Raw genomic sequence first — 16,945 nt, forward strand, 5'->3', positions numbered from 1 at the left:
ATGGGTCCCTCAAAGTTTAGAGTCAACCCCTAGTTCTGGTCCTTTTCTTTATGGGGAACGATTTTTTTTTTTTTAATATTTATTTATTTGAGAGAGGGAGAGTGTACTCACAAGTAGGGGTGGGGTGGGGGGCAGGGGAGAGGGAGAAGCAGGCTCCCCACTGAGCAGGGAGCCCAATGCAGAGCTCAATCCCAGAACCCTGAGATCATGATCTGAGCTGAAGGCAGATGCTTAACCGAGTGAGCCACCCAGGCGCCCCGAGAGCGATTTATCATAATAATCAAAGAGTGGCACATTCAGGTGAACTCTGTTCCTGTGTGGGTTTAAATCTTACTGTTCAAAATACACTCTTAAATAGTAAATAATACTGGATGAAGGAAATGGGTTAAAAATGGTCTACAGGACACTGTGAAAAAGGAGCCAAAGATTATAGAACTTGACAATTTATGAGTTATATGACCTATTTTCTGACACCTTCCCTCTGGAAGACAGTTTTTTGAGAACTGGGAGCCAGAGACATGTTACAGAGCTGATATTTCATGGCTCTGGAACAATCCCTCCCCTGGGGCCGGATCGCTGTCAGCTCTGCGGTCCTCCTCCTAGTTGCTCAAATCTTACAGAAGTTTGGACGTGCGCAGGGGACCCTGGCTCAAATAACCATGACAACCGCCTGACCCAGCACTCTCTTCCACTCCGCCCTCCTCCGACAGGGACGCTTTGGCAGTGTTGCCCAAGGCATCCCTGGAGCCGCTGGCGTTGCTTCTGCTGGGGGAGCCACTCGCAGCCTGGCTGTGTGGGACTGAGGCAGCGTCCGTTCGCGTGAGTGCGGGGCCCTGCGAACATTCGCCTTACCTGGTTGGTTTTCAAGAGTTAAAGGAAAGAAGCTGAAGGTAGGGGTTCCCCTGAGAGTTGCCCTGAAGATGAAGAGGGCTGCAGGGAAACCACTGAGGGAGAGATGATTCAAGGTGAATGACCAAGAGTGGAGGGTAGATATTCTGGGGTGCCAGCTTTCCCAGAACACAGCTGGAATGGCTGGTTTTAAGTGACGAGTTGCTTCCTGGTTGAGCGTTCTGGGAAGGACTGGCAGGTACGCTCACTTAAAAAGAGAGAAATTGATGTAGAACTTTTTCATCAAAAAAAGACTAACCCTGAAATTTATTCTTTTAGTCTCTTTTGGATTCTCATGTGCGGACCCCTTACCATCATCTAAAACCCCTCATTTCTTAAAGCTACCCTTATTTGTCATTTCTTACCCTGAACCCTTATAAGAAACTTCAGTTAACAAGTAGGCTGTGGGGCAGCTCCCCACAGTGGGGTCTAGGTTGTGGCTGCTTGTCTGTGACATTCGCGCTCCAACCTAATGTCTTCTGGTGAGGGAGCTGGAGCTCCCCAGCAGCCTGGGCCTCACCAGAACCATGAGAGGTAGGGGACTGACCCTGCAGGTCTCAAGCTCAGGGCTTTCTAATGGACCTGGGACTCTGCTTTGCAGCTTGAAGAGCTATGACGGCCGTCAACAAGGGCCCAGCCTTGCTGGATGGGGACCTCCCCGTAAGTAACTTGGGCCTATATGGGAAGTGGAGGAACCACTGTGTGGGGGAGGAAGGAGCAGGGAGGAGAGATTCAGGGGACTCAGAACAAGTTATGTCTCCATCATATCCCCTCTCACTGGCCATTATGTCTTCATTATTCTTGCTCTCAGTACCTTTTGCAGGGGGCTCTTAGAGGATGGGGGGAGTGCCTACCAAAAACTGAGCACCCCGGAGGAAAAGAACAGAAATACTGGCTGAGTGGGTAAGGAGAGGAAGGGAACTACTGTGTTCTAAACCCTGGTGCAGAAGCCGTCACCTTGTCCCCCCAGGCAGGATGTAGATTCAAATGCCAGGCCTCTGCATTCTGTCACTGTGGGGCGTTGAGCGTGTTCTAGAATATGTGAATGGCCCCTCTCGGAGTTACACAACGCACAGCCTGTGCTGCATATGGGAAAGGGTTAGAGGAACATTGTTTCCAGGGTTTTGTGTCTAGCCTGGTTTTCACTGTGACTTGGGGCGGTGTGGCACGTTTAGGGGTACCCAACCCCTCCAGGCAAGGCCTCTCTCATTTAGGCACAGTTCACATCATCGGTGAAACTTAAAAACTGTGAGCTCATATAATGTCCATCTTGTTCCAACTTAGGTTTTAGCTAACTTTTGCACTCAGAATCACCACCAAGTTTTATATTAAATCATAGAACACAGAGGCGTAAAATGAATCAGTGCGTAGTTAACCCAGCCTAATGGTTGGTGGTTTATTCTCTTCCACCTTGCCAGGACCTCTCTCTCCCTCTGTGGCTTTGCCTACAACAACCCCCAAAGGCTCTGTCCAAATGTTAAAGAAAATATTCCTTTGTTTACAGTCATAATCTTTTTCTAGTTCAAACTTCAAAGTTGTCTGCAAAATGAAAGCTAAAACATGGGAGCCTGCTGTTACGAGTTTCCTTGATGGGTCTCCTAACTCAGCCTACAAAGAGAAGAGGCCAGGTCCTTGCCTCCAGAGCAGAACCGTGGAACTGCAGAGAGAGCTCCAGTGTCCGAGTCAGGACCTCGGGAGCTTTCTGTCTTTACTTTTCACGAGGAGAATTCTTGGCAGTCCTAAGAGCGGACAGAAGAATAGTAATGTTCTGCCCTAACGGCAACAGCCATTATCAATCCTGTCCTGCCTCATCGGCGCTCTCATTTACTCCCCCATCCGGGCGATATTTCAAAGTGAATCTTGCAGATATGCCATTTCAGGCCGAAGTTGGAATCCTGACTCTTGCTGTGTGATCTTGGATAAGTCACTTCACATCTCTGGGTCTTTGTGTCCTCACCCGCAAAGTGTTAGCACTGACTTCAGAGGTCACTGTTAGAATTCAGGCCTTGTCCCCCAAGCACCCTGATCAGTGCCTGGACCATAATGGCCCCAAGTAAATATTTCCCTGTGCAGAACTAGAACCCACATTCTTTCCTCAAAGACCAGTGTTTGTTCCCTGAGGTTCCGGGGTGACATTTTCATTTTATGACTGCATTAATAAGAGCACAGCACCCCAGTAATGAGAAGCGGCGGGTTCACGATACCCCACGTGCTCAGACCACCCTTGGAATGGTGTCTTCAATTTGGAGTGCCATATGCTTAAGAAAGACCACACTAAACTGTGGCATATCTGGAGGGGACCACCAGACCAGGCCACTAAGCTAAGTTAGGATCTAGGGCTGTTTGGCACGGAGGAAGGAGCACTAAAGGCAGACACTGCCTTCAGATATGTGAAGGGCCAGCCCATGCATGATGAAATAAGATTTGCTCAGTGTTGTTCCAGAGGTCAGGGGTGGAGCGGCGGGTGCAGGCACACCGCAGCTCAGCAGCGCTGTCCGACAAGGGCCACGGGCCACCCTATGAGGGGCAAGGTCCATCCCAGGAGGCATCTCAATCTGAGCCTGCGGTGGAGGGGAGGAACATGGAGGGATGGGGTTACTGGGCGATGGACATTAAGGAGGGCACGTGATGTCATGAGTACCGGATATCACATAAGATTGATGAACCACTGACCTCTACTTCTGAAACTAATAACACATGATATGTTAATTAATTGAATTTAATTTTTTTTAAAATGAAGAAATGGAAAAAAATTTTTTAAAAATAAAAATACAAACCTGCCAAAAAGACTGTGGGAAGCCCTTTGGCTACAGAGGCTCCCGGAGGCCTAAACGTCTGTGATTCTGTGCAGTTGGGCAGATCCCAACTTACCCCTCCTAGGCACAGCCCTGACCCTTCCATTTGTTCAGCCGGCCTCGCTGCACCAGCCCTCGGCTGGGCACTGGGGACGCAGCGATGACAGTAGGCTGGGAGAGAGATGGAGTACACAGGATCCCAGGGCCCTGCGAGGGATGTGGAGATGAGCCAGGGGAGGGCTGATGTGAGGGAGGAGGGTCCGAAAGCTTCCCAGAGGCAGGGATGCTCAAGCCGTGTGGAGGGAGCGGGTATGGCAGGGAAGGGGAGCGCGCCCGGCCTGGGACCAGCCCACACAGGGACAGGGAGGCCTCGACCCTGTAGCTCTGCAGAGGCTGGATTGAACCAGGAGAGCACAGCAGGTTGCCTGTGGCTTTTCCTGTGGGCCATCCAGAGACCGCTGCGGCCTGGGCTACTCCTAGGTCCCCGGGACCCAGGCTAGCCTCAGCAGCGGGCTCCATGACCCCGGGGCTGCCTTCCCGTGAGGCGGGAGCGTGCGGGGGGGGGGGGGGACCCCTTGATTGCTTGCCTGCCTTCCCTGCGAGCCAGGAGCAGGAGAGCGCCTTGCAGCGGGTCCTGCAGCTGCCGGTGGTGAGCGGCACCTGTGAGTGTTTCCAGAAGACCTACGCCAGCACCAAGGAAGCCCACCCTCTGGTGGCCTCTGTCTGCAATGCCTACGAGAAGGGCGTGCAGGGCGCCAGCAGCCTGGCGGCCTGGAGCATGGAGCCCGTGGTCCGCAGGCTGTCCACCCAGTGTGAGTCCTTGGGGCACCGGCAGGCTGCCACCTATCTGTCCGTCTTTCTGTCTGAGAGCTTGCTTGTCTGTCTGCTGACATGTCTGTGTGCCTTCTTGGCTGTCCGGTGGCGTTTCTAACCACCTACATCCCGTTACATGATCTTCTCTGTGGACAGAGATGCTGCAGTATGGACAGCAAGACAGCGTAGAGACAGGTACAGATGTGGACCTATGTCTCTCCTCATCCGGAGATGTCCCATCTACAGCCCAGATGGCATTTTCCTGGGATGACAGTGATGGGCCAAAGCACAGGCAGGGGAAGGGATGGGCAAAGCTGTGTGGGCAGTGGTGGGAGTGGGGCTCGTGGTAGACCAGACGCCCACTTCGGCCCCAAATCTGGCAGCAGCTGTGGAGCTGGCAGAGTCTGACATAGAAGCAGGGGCGGCAGACACTAGGTCTGGCATGGCAGAGCTGGGGAGGGGCCGAGGGGGACAGGACGACCTCTCTAATTCCAGGATCGCTAACATACAGTGGCGTGTTCGTTTCAGGCATATAATATAGTGATTCAGCACTTCCGCACATCACCCGGGGCCCATCCCAAGTGCATCCAAGGCAAGGCTCTTGACAGGGCCGAGGGAATTTCCAGCAGCACCAAGGAGTCTAGGACCTTCCACCATCCTGATTAGAGAATTATGGGTGTCCGAGGATTCCGCCCTGGGCCAGCCTCCCTGCCCACAGACTCCTTCAGTAATTACCCTGGGTCTCACTTTGCCCAGTCAGAAGATGGCCCAAGTCACCTGGGCCCTCTGCTACTGGAGGATGTTGTGAGGAAATGTGAGCTATCTGAAAAGAGAGTGATGAAATCACAGAGAACTAATCTCCGTGATCATGACTGCAGAGCTCTGTCCTCAGCAGCCTGTACCCCCTAAAAGCATCTGTGTCCCCTGGCACTTGCTCCCCTCTCTGGGGGCAACTCCTTTCTCTCCCCCTGCCACCCTCTTCCCACCATTGATCATCTCACTCCTAGAGGCTGGAAGGAAGGACATGGACAGTTCAGGGCCTGGGCTGGCTGCAGCTCGGACTTGGTCACCTCGAGGATGAAGCAGTGCCGGTCCCACCCCCACAAGGCCCATCCGAGGGCGCCGCCACTGCTTCTCTCACACCTCGTCCTTCCTGCCCGCCCAGACCTCAGCCAGAGAAGAGGGAGGACATGGAGGGGGAGCCCAGTATTTGCTGGTGATTCACAGAATTCCTGCCACTTCCTCCTCACCACAACCCTGCAGGGTAGGCACCCTTAGTCCACATCTGACAGACGGGGAAGCTGAGGCTGAGGCACGCAGTGACTTACCCGAAGCCGCACTCTGCAGAGGGACGCACCAGGCTCTGAGCGCAGATCTGCCTGACTCCAGAGTTCCTACACAGAGTGAGGACACCAGCCTGGCTCAAGGAGTCACAGAGGACGGGGAGCTCAAGGGGCTTGGCAGGGGGCTCGGGTTCCAAGGTGCTTTGGAGGCAGCAGACCTGGGGCTCTCGAGGGCTCTAGGGCCCCTTCCTCGTCACAGAGGCCCCTGCTAGGTCCTTGTGGCTCACCGTACTGTGGCCTTTGCTTCTAGTCATAGCTGCCAACGAGCTGGCCTGCCGAGGCCTGGACCACCTGGAGGAGAAGATCCCAGCCCTCCAGTACCCTCCTGAAAAGGTGAGGCCCTTTCGTCTTCTCTAACGTGCCCCGTCCTCTGCTGTCCTGCCTCTCAGGAGGAGAGGGCACAGGCTGATGGTGCCATGAGTGTCAGCCTTTCATTTCTACGATGAGTGCCCTCCGGGCTTGGGGGTGGCTGCCTGCCCCTTAGGCCACACAGTGGGCTCATTCCTTTCCTCGTGGTGCCAAATGAAGGCAGGTTTTCTGGAAAGCAAGCACAGCCTAGGAGGTAAACTGAAACAGGGGCTTAGGGTGGGTCCCACTGCTTCTGGTCCCCCCATTCCGCCTTCCCTGCCCCAGGATACCCAGTGAGCCTGTACTGGGCCACGTGGTAACTCTAGTCACCTAAGATCATGGGCCACACTCATCAGATCCCAAATTTGCAGTCCCAGGTCCTCAAGATCCAGTCCTCTATGGACCATGGGACTGAAACAGTCACTTTACCTAGCTGCGTACGCACTGGGCATTTACTAGACAAGGGCCATGTCACGTGCTGTGGGGAAGGAGCTTCATCTCGCTGACCAACTGTCTACTCATCCCACAAACATTTACTGAGCCCTGCCCTATGCCGGGGGCCACAGTACGATTTATGGAGGCCTCCCATCTAATCCTCTTGTCAGCCCTCTGGGACAGTGTGGGTATCCCCCTTTTACAGATGGGAAAACTAGTGACTTCTCCCTGGGCGCACAGCCTTCCATGGAGGCCACGTGAAAGCAGGCCTGTTGGGCTCTGAGGCCTGTGCTCTCCACATTTTTCCAGATGAGGAGCCTCTTTGTCGCCAAAGAGCTCCCAGACTAATAGGAAAGAAAGATAAATTATTTCAATAAGGAACTGGTAGGAAGATGACCCACAGGTCTGAATCAACCTAAATGCAGATGGGAATGGGAGCACATTCTGAGGGAAGGACAGACAAGACATTCGAGGCATTTGCGAGTGGCGATGCCTTGTGTGCCTGCGAATATCGAGCCAGGTGTCATCGAGGAGGTGGCCTTTGGGGGGTAAGGTTGGTTAGGATGTTGCCAGGCAGAAGTGGGGTGCAAAGACGCCAAGAGATCATGCACAGGGAGGACCAGAGCCCTTTCCCTTTAAAGCCCGGGTTAATTAAGGAGCCCAGATATTGGTGCCCCTCCCCTGGGCCTTTATTTTGTTTTAAGTAAGCTCTATGCCCAGTGTAGGGCTGGAACTCATGACCCTGAGCTCCAGAGTCACACGCTCTACTAGCTGAGCCGGCCAGCTGCCTCTCCCCCGAGCCTTTAAATAAGGCCTTCCTGGAGGCCAGGCTCAGGCCTACCAGACCGACAGGCCTGACTCCCTGCCCCATCTCCCCCAGATTGCCTCTGAGCTGAAGGACACCATCTCTACCCGCCTTCGCAGTGCCAGGAACAGCATCAGCGTGCCTATCGCCAGCACTTCAGACAAGGTCCTGGGGGCCGCTCTGGCCAGCTGTGAGCTTGCCTGGGGGGTAGCCAAAGACACTGCCGAGTATGCCGCCAACACCCGAGCTGGCCGGCTGGCCTCTGGAGGGGCCGACTTAGCCCTGGGTGGTGTTGAGAAGATGGTAGAGTTTCTCCTCCCTTCAGCCAAGGAAGAGTCAGGTATCTACCACTAGGCGGGCTGGCAGACCCTCCCTGGGAAGTGGGTTGGGGACCCATGCTGCCTGGGAATCAGCAAGAGGCAGCCGGGGCTCAGCCAGCCACGGCCCTGAAGCAGGGAAGGCCCAACAAGATTTCCAGAGTGAACTATCCTAATTTAGCCTCCTCTCCCCATTTGTAAGTGGGAAAAGGGAGTGACCCGAGTCACCAGCAGACTTGTGGAGCTCCATAACCACTTTCCAACCCTAGACACAGCCCCAGCTTCTCTTGTCTCTGATTGGCTTTCCTCTCTTTCCCACCAAATCCCACCCAGCGCCTGCTCCAGGACACCAGCAGACCCAGAAGCCCCCCAAAGCCAAGCCAAGCCTCATGCACAGGGTTGGGGCCCTGGCCAACACCCTCTCTCGGCACACCTTCCAGACCACAACCCGGGTGCTGAAGCAGGGCCACTCCCTGGCCATGTGGATCCCAGGTGTGGCACCCCTGGTGAGTGTCTGCCCTGAGCTCTGGCTGACCCCCAGTCTGGGTCCCTTCCATCCCTACCCAACTCCACCTCTGGTCCTAGGAACATTCTCTCCTCTAACTTGGGCTGGGAATTTTGGTCTAAGGACAAGGGCTTAAGGGGGTGGAGAGCCAGTTGTCTGGGCTTCCAGGAGAGGGAAAGGATAGGATGTGAGCCAAGGACAAGCCTGCCTTGCTGGGGTGGTCCTCCCTGCTGTCTGTCCACTTCTGTCTCTCTCCCTCTCCTTCTGAGTCCCACCCCCAGCATTCATCCTCTCAAAGGGGTTTCTTTCTGTGTCCCCCCACCTATGGGGGAGCAGAGACCCTTAGCTGCTATCTAGGGACCAGGGAGTGTCACCTGTAAGTAAGCAAGGCCCCAAACCCCTTCTGTTGGGGAGAGAACGCTGGCTGGGCTGCATCCCTGACCCTGACTGCTCCCAGGTTTTCACATTTCCTTTCCGGAGGCTTCTAATTTGCATCCTACTTGCACCTAAGGTAAAACTGCCTTTTCTAGGCCCATGCAGGGGTAACTCCCCACCATACTACAACCCCCCACTATGTATTTTAGCAGATATAGAACAGATTTTCTCATAACCTTTATAAGAAGCAAAGGTCAAATAAGGGAATAAAGGAAGTAAAAGTTAAGAATTAAAGCCTAAGGGTCAGCAAACAAAACGAAACCACTCTCAGCCATCATTTGGATAACACTTTTAAAAGCATCATCAGGCCTGACTCATTCAAACAAATGTCAGCAGGTTCTGTGGCTCCAGTGGGGATATGAGAGTAGTGGTTCCCTTCTGTCCCCTGCCCTGGGGGATCATTCACCCGTGGGGGCTGCAACTGACGCGTGTCCCAGCCTAGTACCATACAACCTCAGGCACCCTGTTCACACCATAGTGGTGTCTCCTGGAGCCATATGATGAGGAAGCCCTGTTGGGGGCACTCCCTCCGGCTAGGAGTGAGCCAGGCTGTGCCTCCAGGGGGCGCTAGCCCACCTGCCCGGGTCTGTTTCTGCCTGTGGGACACTGTGGCCCTCTTGACATTTTCCATCTTCAGAGACCTCCAAGGAGTGTCTAAACACCCCTCCCAGCTAAGACCCAGCAGTTCAACCCAACAGAAGTGAGAGCTTACGTGTCCCCAGAGACACATCCAGTTGTTCCTATCGGGCTTTATCCTTAGCCCAGAACTGGAAGCAACACAGACGTCCGCCACCAGCAGAGTGGGTGGGTTGTGGTAGAGCTGCATGGGATATGACACAGAGTTACAAGCAGGGAGCTCTCTTGACGTGCAATAGCACGGATGAGTCCGCAGCACGATGTGGAACAGAAGACACTATTCACGGAAGAAGCCACCTTGCCTGAGTCCATTTACATGAAGTTCAGCAATGGGCAGAACCCACCCTCTGTTGGCAGAGGTCCCCATGCGGTCCCCCGGAGGGAGTGTGTGTGTGGTGGGTACCAACAGGGTGTTGAAAATGGCCTCTCTTTTGATCCGTGGTAGTTTGCACACGGGCGTGCTTAGGAAACCTCACAGAGCTGCACGCCTCCGACGTGTGTGTCCCAGGTGTGTCAGTGAGAACTCAGTGTCAAGTTTGGGGGACAGTGTGCCGGGGCCTGGCCCTGGCAGTAGAGGCGCGCCCCCCCCAGGAGCTGCAGGTGTGCGGGGCCCGCAGCTCACGCCCCCCCCCCTCTGCCCACCCCGCAGAGCAGTCTGGCCCAGTGGGGCGCGTCAGCCGCCATGCAGGTGGTGTCGCGGCGGAGGAGTGAGGTGCGCGTGCCCTGGCTGCACAGCCTTGCCGCCGCCCAGGATGAGGACCACGATGACCGGACGGACACGGAGGGAGAGGAGACGGAGGAGGAGGAGGAATCAGACACGGAGGAGAACCAGTTCAACGAGGTAAGGGGGCGAGCAGAGGCTGAGTGGGGGCGCTGACACCACAAGGTCCCGCAGCCCCCTCCAGGGGCGTGAAGCAGAGGCACGGGGTGAAACAGGGGTCTGCGCCCCCAGACCCAGAGACATAGCACGCATGCACCGTTCATCGTACCCCCAGACAGCCAGCTAAGCACTTCCATGCCCTTCTCTCAGCTGACCCTCACCCCCAGAAAGCAGGTAGGGCAGAGACTATCATCCCCATGGTGCCCAAGAAGAAGCAAGCCCAGAGAGGGCAAGTGACCTGCCCAAGGCCACACAGCTGGGAAGAAACCGGCAAACAGTTTCGCCCATTTGGTGTCCACGTTCTTTCCCTCCAGCTCTGGGGGCCGCGGGGAGGAGACGGGCCCCGGGGACGCGCCGTAGCAGGTGCTGACCTAGCTCCGGCCCCCAGGTGGCAGCCCTATCCAGCGCGCAAGGCCTCCTGGGCGGCGTGGCCCACACGCTGCAGAAGGCGGTCCAGAGCACCATCTCTGCCGTGACGTGGGCTCCTGCGGCGGTGCTGGGCTCAGCAGCGAGGATGCTGCGCCTCGGCCCGGCCAGCGCTGTCTCCTCCACCAAGGGGAGGGCCATGTCCCTGTCAGATGCCCTGAAGGGCGTCACTGACAACGTGGTCGACACGGTGGTCCACTATGTGCCGGTGAGTCCCACTACAGCGGCCTGGGAATGTCGGGGCTTTGACCCAAGGGGCTGCGGTGGTCCTCCTTTCCCTAATCTTGGTGTGGTTCTCCTGATCCTCAGCGCCCCAGAAACATTTTGACAAATTGTGGCCTTAGTAGAAGGCGCTTGCCAGCCCCAAGAGTATAGAGACAGTGGCCCTAGCTTGAGACCTTTCCCCACAGCCCCTGCTTCTGACCATCAGTCTGAGGGTCCCCAGTTGGCCCAACCCTCACCTGGGGGGGCGGGGTTTGGATGCTGCTCCCTGGAAAGGGGCTAGAGGGAGGCTTCCAGGACACCCTGGGAGGCGGGCTCTATTCCAGGGCACAGCTGCTGCCCCATCCCAATCCTATCACCTATTAACGACAGGAAAACCCCAAGAGACACCAGTACTGCCTCTCTAGCAGTCCCTTGGCCTCTTCCCAGAGTGAATTACAGGTTGCGGCAGGCTCCGGAAGGCCCACTCAGGACCCCACCCCTTGGGGGTGGGGCGGCTTACTCGGTTACTCATTTCCAAGAGGCCGGGGCGGGGGTCTTGGCTGCCAGCTTGTTCTCCTTGGGCTCCAGACAGGGCCAGGCATGGGTCCCCTGACCGTGGCTGGAACAGCGTGTGGGCTGTGCTTAGCGCACAGCTCGGGCAGGAAATCCCCTGCTTTTCCATGGAGGGAGGCCTGAGGGCGACCCGAGGGGTCCAGGCACTTTGGGAGGGGGCTGCCTGCCTTGCCTTGGGGGTGTGGACCGAGGAGACCATTGGAGAGGGCAAGATGTCTCCCCTGCTTCTTCGCCTCACACCCCAGGCTGTGCCTTCCGAAGGCCGCTCCTGGGAGGGGTGCATGTGAGGGCCCCGGAGGAGCGGTGGGTGGGAGAGGCAGGGACGAGGGCCAGGCTGGGGGCCCTAACGCGGCTGCTGGGCCCTCAGCTCCCCAGGCTGTCCCTGATGGAGCCCGAGAGCGAATTCCGGGACATCGAAGAGGTGGTGCGCCAGGAGGCGGAGCGCAGGGCGTCTGGGGTGCCGCTCGCGGGCCCGGATCCCGCGCGGCGTCCCTCGCAGCCCCGCGGCAGCCTGCGGCCCGCGCGCAGCCCCGGGGCGCCCCCCAGCCCGGCGCCGGAGGACAGGGTGGACGCGCCCCCCGCGCTGCGCCCGGCCTTCCCGGCGGTGGCCCGCGAGAAGCCGAGGCGCCGGGTCAGCGACAGCTTCTTCCGGCCCAGCGTCATGGAGCCCATCCTGGGCCGTGCGCAGTACAGCCAACTGCGCAAGAAGAGCTGAGCCCCGCGCTCTGCGCCGCCGCCCGCCCGCCGCCCCGAGGGCGAGGCCTGGACCCACTGTCCGCACAGAAACAGAGCCCGCCCCTCCGAGGGAGCGGTGACCTCTTCCAAGCTGTCCCCTGGGAACCCGAGCCGCGTTCCCGCGGCGCCCCTGAGGCATGCATTATCTTTTTAGCACCGTTTTCGGGCTTAGCGGTCAGAACCTCTTTTTAAGAAGCGTCAGAGCAGCAGCTTGCTTTGAGTCTCTGCCTTGTTGTTTTGTTCTTTTAACCAAAGAATTAATTGCCTGACTTGATCTCTCAGTTCTTTAACCAAACACGTGGCCAAATGACATCTGAATGTTTCCCAAAATTAGAGCCTCTGCCTGCAGAGATTAAGCAGGAGTCTCTGACATATGTTTAGAGCCCGAGCTGAGCGATTCCTCTGAGTATCCAGGCTCAGCAGACCACTTTGAAGGGCGCGACAATGAGGTGCAAAAGCTGTTTTATGTTTATATAAATAGGAGCCCCCCTTTCCGAATACCGGGTATTTTTCTCTGGTTAAGTCCGGGCCTGGGCTCTGTAGCGCCACCTCCTGGCTCACATCCACACTGCCGTTTGCATCCTTCCTGCCTTCCATCTGTCCATCTGTACGTTCACTCTTCCGCCGCCTTTCGAATGCTGGCGCCCCCAGGGTCGGGGGACGACGATGGTGGCCCTTCACCTTATAAAGTCACAGCTACATAGACACCTGTATGGACTCTGTAGTAGCCACACTTCATTCCAAGTCCTATTTCTGAAAATGTCAATATTTGGTAAATATAGAGAATGCATAAGTACAATTTAAAAACTCAAATACTGCAAAAGGATGTGGGTCCTCCTTACTGTGTTCCCCAATTCCCCGTCACAAAAACCCCGGTGTTGTCAGTCTCTCGGATAGCCTTCCAGGTCCAGGCTGGGCATGGGCAAGCCCACCTTGTTCACACAGCTGTGCGATGTGATCCTGCTTTCCTCACTTAACAATACATTTTAGAGATCTTTGTGTATCCTCGCCGTAAGTCCTCCTTGCTCTTTTTTTTTCCCCTCCTTGCTCTTTTTAATGGCCATGTAGTAAGTGCTTCAAAATATAGATAAGCTATCTTTGATTTACCTGGTTCCCTATTGGTGGACTTTAAGGTTGTTTCCTTTTATTTGGTCCGGCAAACAGTGCTACAATAAATGTCTGTATACAAAATGTTTTGCGCAGTTGTGTAGGTATATCTATATGAGAAATTTGTAACATGGAACCATGGCATGCTGTGCATTTTAAATATTGTTAGATGACACCAAGTAGCCTTCCAACCCAAACTCCGTTTTTCTTGTTATTGTCATTGGCAGCTGCGCAGATAATCGCTACAACTCCGTCAGTCCTTTTAAATGTCCATGTACACACCCCTCACTGGCTCCCCTCAGACCATGAGGACCCTCTCGGCCCCCACTGTGTTGCATAGCTGAAAGCCCAGCTTCCTGAAACTGACTCTGGTGTAATGAGTCCCTGTCCTTGATGCTTGGGTTTGGAATCTGAAGATGGACACGCATGGGTGGACATGGCCAGGACTCTGAGCTAGCCGTGGGCACGCCACCCCATCTCTACAATCCACGCCACCCCAGGAGTTTCCTACCCCACCTCTACAATCCACGCCACCCCCAGGAGTTTCCTGGGGGAGAGAGTGTGATCTGGCAAAAGGGGCCCTTCTAAGCTGATGTGACCAGGGCTACAAAGGTAGAGTCCAGCCTCGCCCTGGCGGGGCTCCCATGGCAGCTGCTGGTGCAGTGACGTCAGGCAGAGAGACAGCCAGCTGTCTGGACTCACCTGCCCATGCTGCTTTCTTCCTGGAGCTTCCGAAACTACACTCCTGACTGTCCAGTCCTCCAGAGTCCTGTGGCTCTTCCTTCTAGGCCATACCCCAGTTGGCACAAAAACTGCCTTCTCAGAACCAAGAATAGCTGGGGCCTTGACAGGGCTGTAGCAGTCAACACACCTGCTGACCAGGCCCTTACCCTTCACCCCTCAGCGTGTGGGGGCCAGCGTATGGACTAGTGCAGCCCAGGAAACAAACCCTTGAGGTTGTCAAAGATTCTTTCTATCATTAAAAACCTCTTAAGTAGGGGCGCCTGGGTGGCTCAGTGGGTTAAGCCTCTGCCTTCAGCTCAGGTCATGATCCCAGGGTCCTGGGATCGAGGCCCCCATGGGGCTCTCTGCTCAGCGGAGAACCTGCTTCCTCCCCTCTCTGCCTGCCTCTCTGCCTACTTGTGATCTCTCTCTCTCTGTCAAATAAATAAATATAATCTTAAAAAAAATAAAAACTAGGCTCTATGTCCAATGCGGGGCTTGAACTCATGACTGAGATCAAGAATCACGTGCTCTACCAACTGAACCAGGAGGGCTCCCCTCCATATTTCTACTATTCTGTAATTTTGGCAATGGATATTCTTATCCCACTGAGTGGGATTGCTAAGTCATAAAGTCATAAAGTGTGTGTCTTGTTCACTGGATATTGCCAAATTATCCTCCAACGAGGTGGTTCTGGTTTGCATTCTCGCCAGAAATGCAGTTGACTCTTGAACAACACAGGTTTGAACTGTGCAGGTCCATGGATACATGATTTTTTTTTTTTTATAAATACAGTCTAGTACTGTAAATGTATCTTCTCCTCCTTATGACTTTCTTAATAACATTTTCTTTTCTCTAGCTTACTTTATTATAAGAATACAGTGTATAAAACATATAGAATGCAAAATATTTATCAATTGACTGGGCAAAGCTTCTGGTCGACAGTAGTTACATTTCTGGGGAGTCAAAACTTACACACGGATTTCCAACTTCGCAGAAGGATGGGCGCCCCTGGCCCCCCCACCATTGTTCAAGAGTCATCTGCATATGGGTCCTCTTACTCAACATTTTCACCGACATTTGATATTGTCTAGTTTTCTCATTTTTACAAATCTGGAATGGATAAAATAGTATCTCATTGTGGATTTAAGTCCCTGATTAGCAAAGACGTTGAACGTTGTTTATTGTGTTTCTTGAATATTTGTGGCATGTCCCTACTGTGAAGTGTCTATCAAAAGTTTTGAAAATGTGGGGCGCCTGGGTGGCTCAGTGGTTTAAGCCGCTGTCTTCGGCTCGGGTCATGATCTCAGGGTCCTGGGATCGAGTCCCACATCGGGCTCTCTGCTCGGCAGGGAGCCTGCTTCCCTCCCTCTCTCTGCCTGCCTCCCTGTCTACTTGTGATCTCTCTCTGTCATAAATAAATAAAATCTTTAAAAAAAAAAGTTTTGAGAAATGTTTTTGAAATAAAAAAAAAATCAAAGTATAGGGCATCTGGGTGGCTCCTTCAGTTAAGAGTCTACCTTCAGCTCAGGTCATGATCTCAGGGTCCCGGGATCGGGCCCCGTGTCAGGCTCCCTGCTCAGTGTAGACTCCGCCTTTCCTTCTACCCCACATCCCTCTCATTCTCTCTCTCTCAAATAAATAAAATCTTTCAAAAAATTAAAAATTAAGAAATCAAAACACAGTTGACATACATTGAACGACCTATTTTGTTTCCGTTTTTCTTAACTGATTTTTAGAGGGTTTTTTTTTTTTCATATTTTCTGGGTACTAATCCTTTATCAGCTGTACATGTCATACATATCTTCCAGTTTGTGGCCTATCTTCTCATTCTACTTATGGTTCCTTTCATTGAACAAATGCTTTTCATTATTAATGCTTTTCATTATAATCAAAATTATAATTCTTTTCCTTTATGTTTTGCAATTTCAAGTTATGTGTTAAAAACTCTTCCCTACCATGAAGTCATGAAGATATTACCCTGTGTTTTCTTTGAATTTTTCCATACTTTTGCTTTTTGCATTTAATTATTTTTTCTCTGTGGTTGAAGTAAGAATCCAATTTCTTTCTTCTACATGGAGAACTGATTGTCCTATACATGCTTCCTAATTTCTTGAGTTCCTTGTTTCTCCTCAGTGGAAGTGTGCACTGTGGGAAGGTTAAGAGTTCCTCTTGGGAGTCCTCTGGGAGCTTCTGACCTGCTGATGTCTGGGGCTTGAATGATGTTTTCTTGTATTCAGGTGGGGGTAAGAGACCAGGTTGGGCCTTATGTATGCACTAGCTGGGCTTTGCCCCACTGATCAGTCCTGTCAGCTGTGTCATAGACCAAGTTCCCAAACATGCTGTGTGTGTCTGTTCCTCTAGCACGAACACATTGCCTGAATTACAGTATTTTTTTTTAAGATTTTATTTATTTTTTTGACAGAGAGAGACACAGCAAGAGAGAGCACACAAGCAGGGGTAGTTGGAGAAGGAGAAGGCTTCCCACCAAGCAGGGAGCCCGATGCTGGGATCCCAGGACCCTGAGATCATGACCTGAGCCAAAGGCAGAAGCTTAACCCACTGAGCCACCTAGGCACCCCAGTATCTGAGCTTTTTGATCACAAAAAATCATCCCAGTTCTTGACCTAATATGTGGAATCTGCCACTTCTTTTTTCAAGAGATTTTTCAACTTATTTTAGAGAGAGAGCACATGTGTGCATGAGTGTGGGGGGCGGCAGTGTAGAGGGAGAGGGAGAGAATCCCAAGTAGACTCCCCACTGAGCATGGAGCCCACCTTGGGGCTCAGATCAGTCCTGAGCCAAAATCAAGAGGCGGGTGCGTCTAGGTGGCTCAGTCAGTTAAGCATCTGCCTTCAGCTCAGGTCATGATCCTGGGGTCCTGGGATCCAGCCCAGTGCCGGGCTCCCTGCTCAGTGGGGAATCTACTTCTCCCTTTCCCTCTGCCCTTCACTCCCCACCCCCTCCACTAGCTCTC

The 16,945-nt window shown here is 53.8% G+C and overlaps 1 protein-coding gene across 3 annotated transcripts; it reads left to right on the plus strand.

Moving 5' to 3' along the window:
• Positions 1-621: 621 nt before the first annotated feature.
• On the plus strand, positions 622-13,329 carry PLIN1 (perilipin 1). Of its 3 annotated transcripts, none has more exons than XM_047736961.1 (9): positions 622-819; positions 1,490-1,548; positions 4,291-4,495; positions 6,090-6,172; positions 7,503-7,767; positions 8,078-8,250; positions 9,970-10,161; positions 10,589-10,834; positions 11,771-13,329. In XM_047736961.1, exons 2-9 carry the CDS (start codon positions 1,501-1,503, stop codon positions 12,116-12,118), a joined length of 1,560 nt encoding a protein of 519 aa, XP_047592917.1. In that variant the 5' UTR covers positions 622-819; positions 1,490-1,500; the 3' UTR covers positions 12,119-13,329. The 3 variants fall into 3 exon arrangements, with proteins under 3 accessions (XP_047592917.1, XP_047592919.1, XP_047592918.1); XM_047736963.1 differs by having other exon boundaries at positions 629-855; XM_047736962.1 differs by lacking the exon at positions 622-819 and adding an exon at positions 871-1,087.
• Positions 13,330-16,945: the final 3,616 nt, after the last annotated feature.

Source organism: Lutra lutra, chromosome 7 (genome assembly GCF_902655055.1).
Source record: "Lutra lutra chromosome 7, mLutLut1.2, whole genome shotgun sequence".
NCBI lineage: Eukaryota > Metazoa > Chordata > Mammalia > Carnivora > Mustelidae > Lutra > Lutra lutra.

Excerpts from the sequence above, each read along its gene's own strand:
- PLIN1 (XM_047736961.1), top strand. The coding sequence starts at position 1,501 with ATGACGGCCGTCAACAAGGGCCCAGCCTTGCTGGATGGGGACCTCCCC. Across the intron at positions 1,549-4,290 it reads TGCTGGATGGGGACCTCCCC|GAGCAGGAGAGCGCCTTGCA; the intron begins GTAAGTAACTTG and ends CCTGCGAGCCAG. Across the intron at positions 4,496-6,089 it reads CCGCAGGCTGTCCACCCAGT|TCATAGCTGCCAACGAGCTG; the intron begins GTGAGTCCTTGG and ends CTTTGCTTCTAG.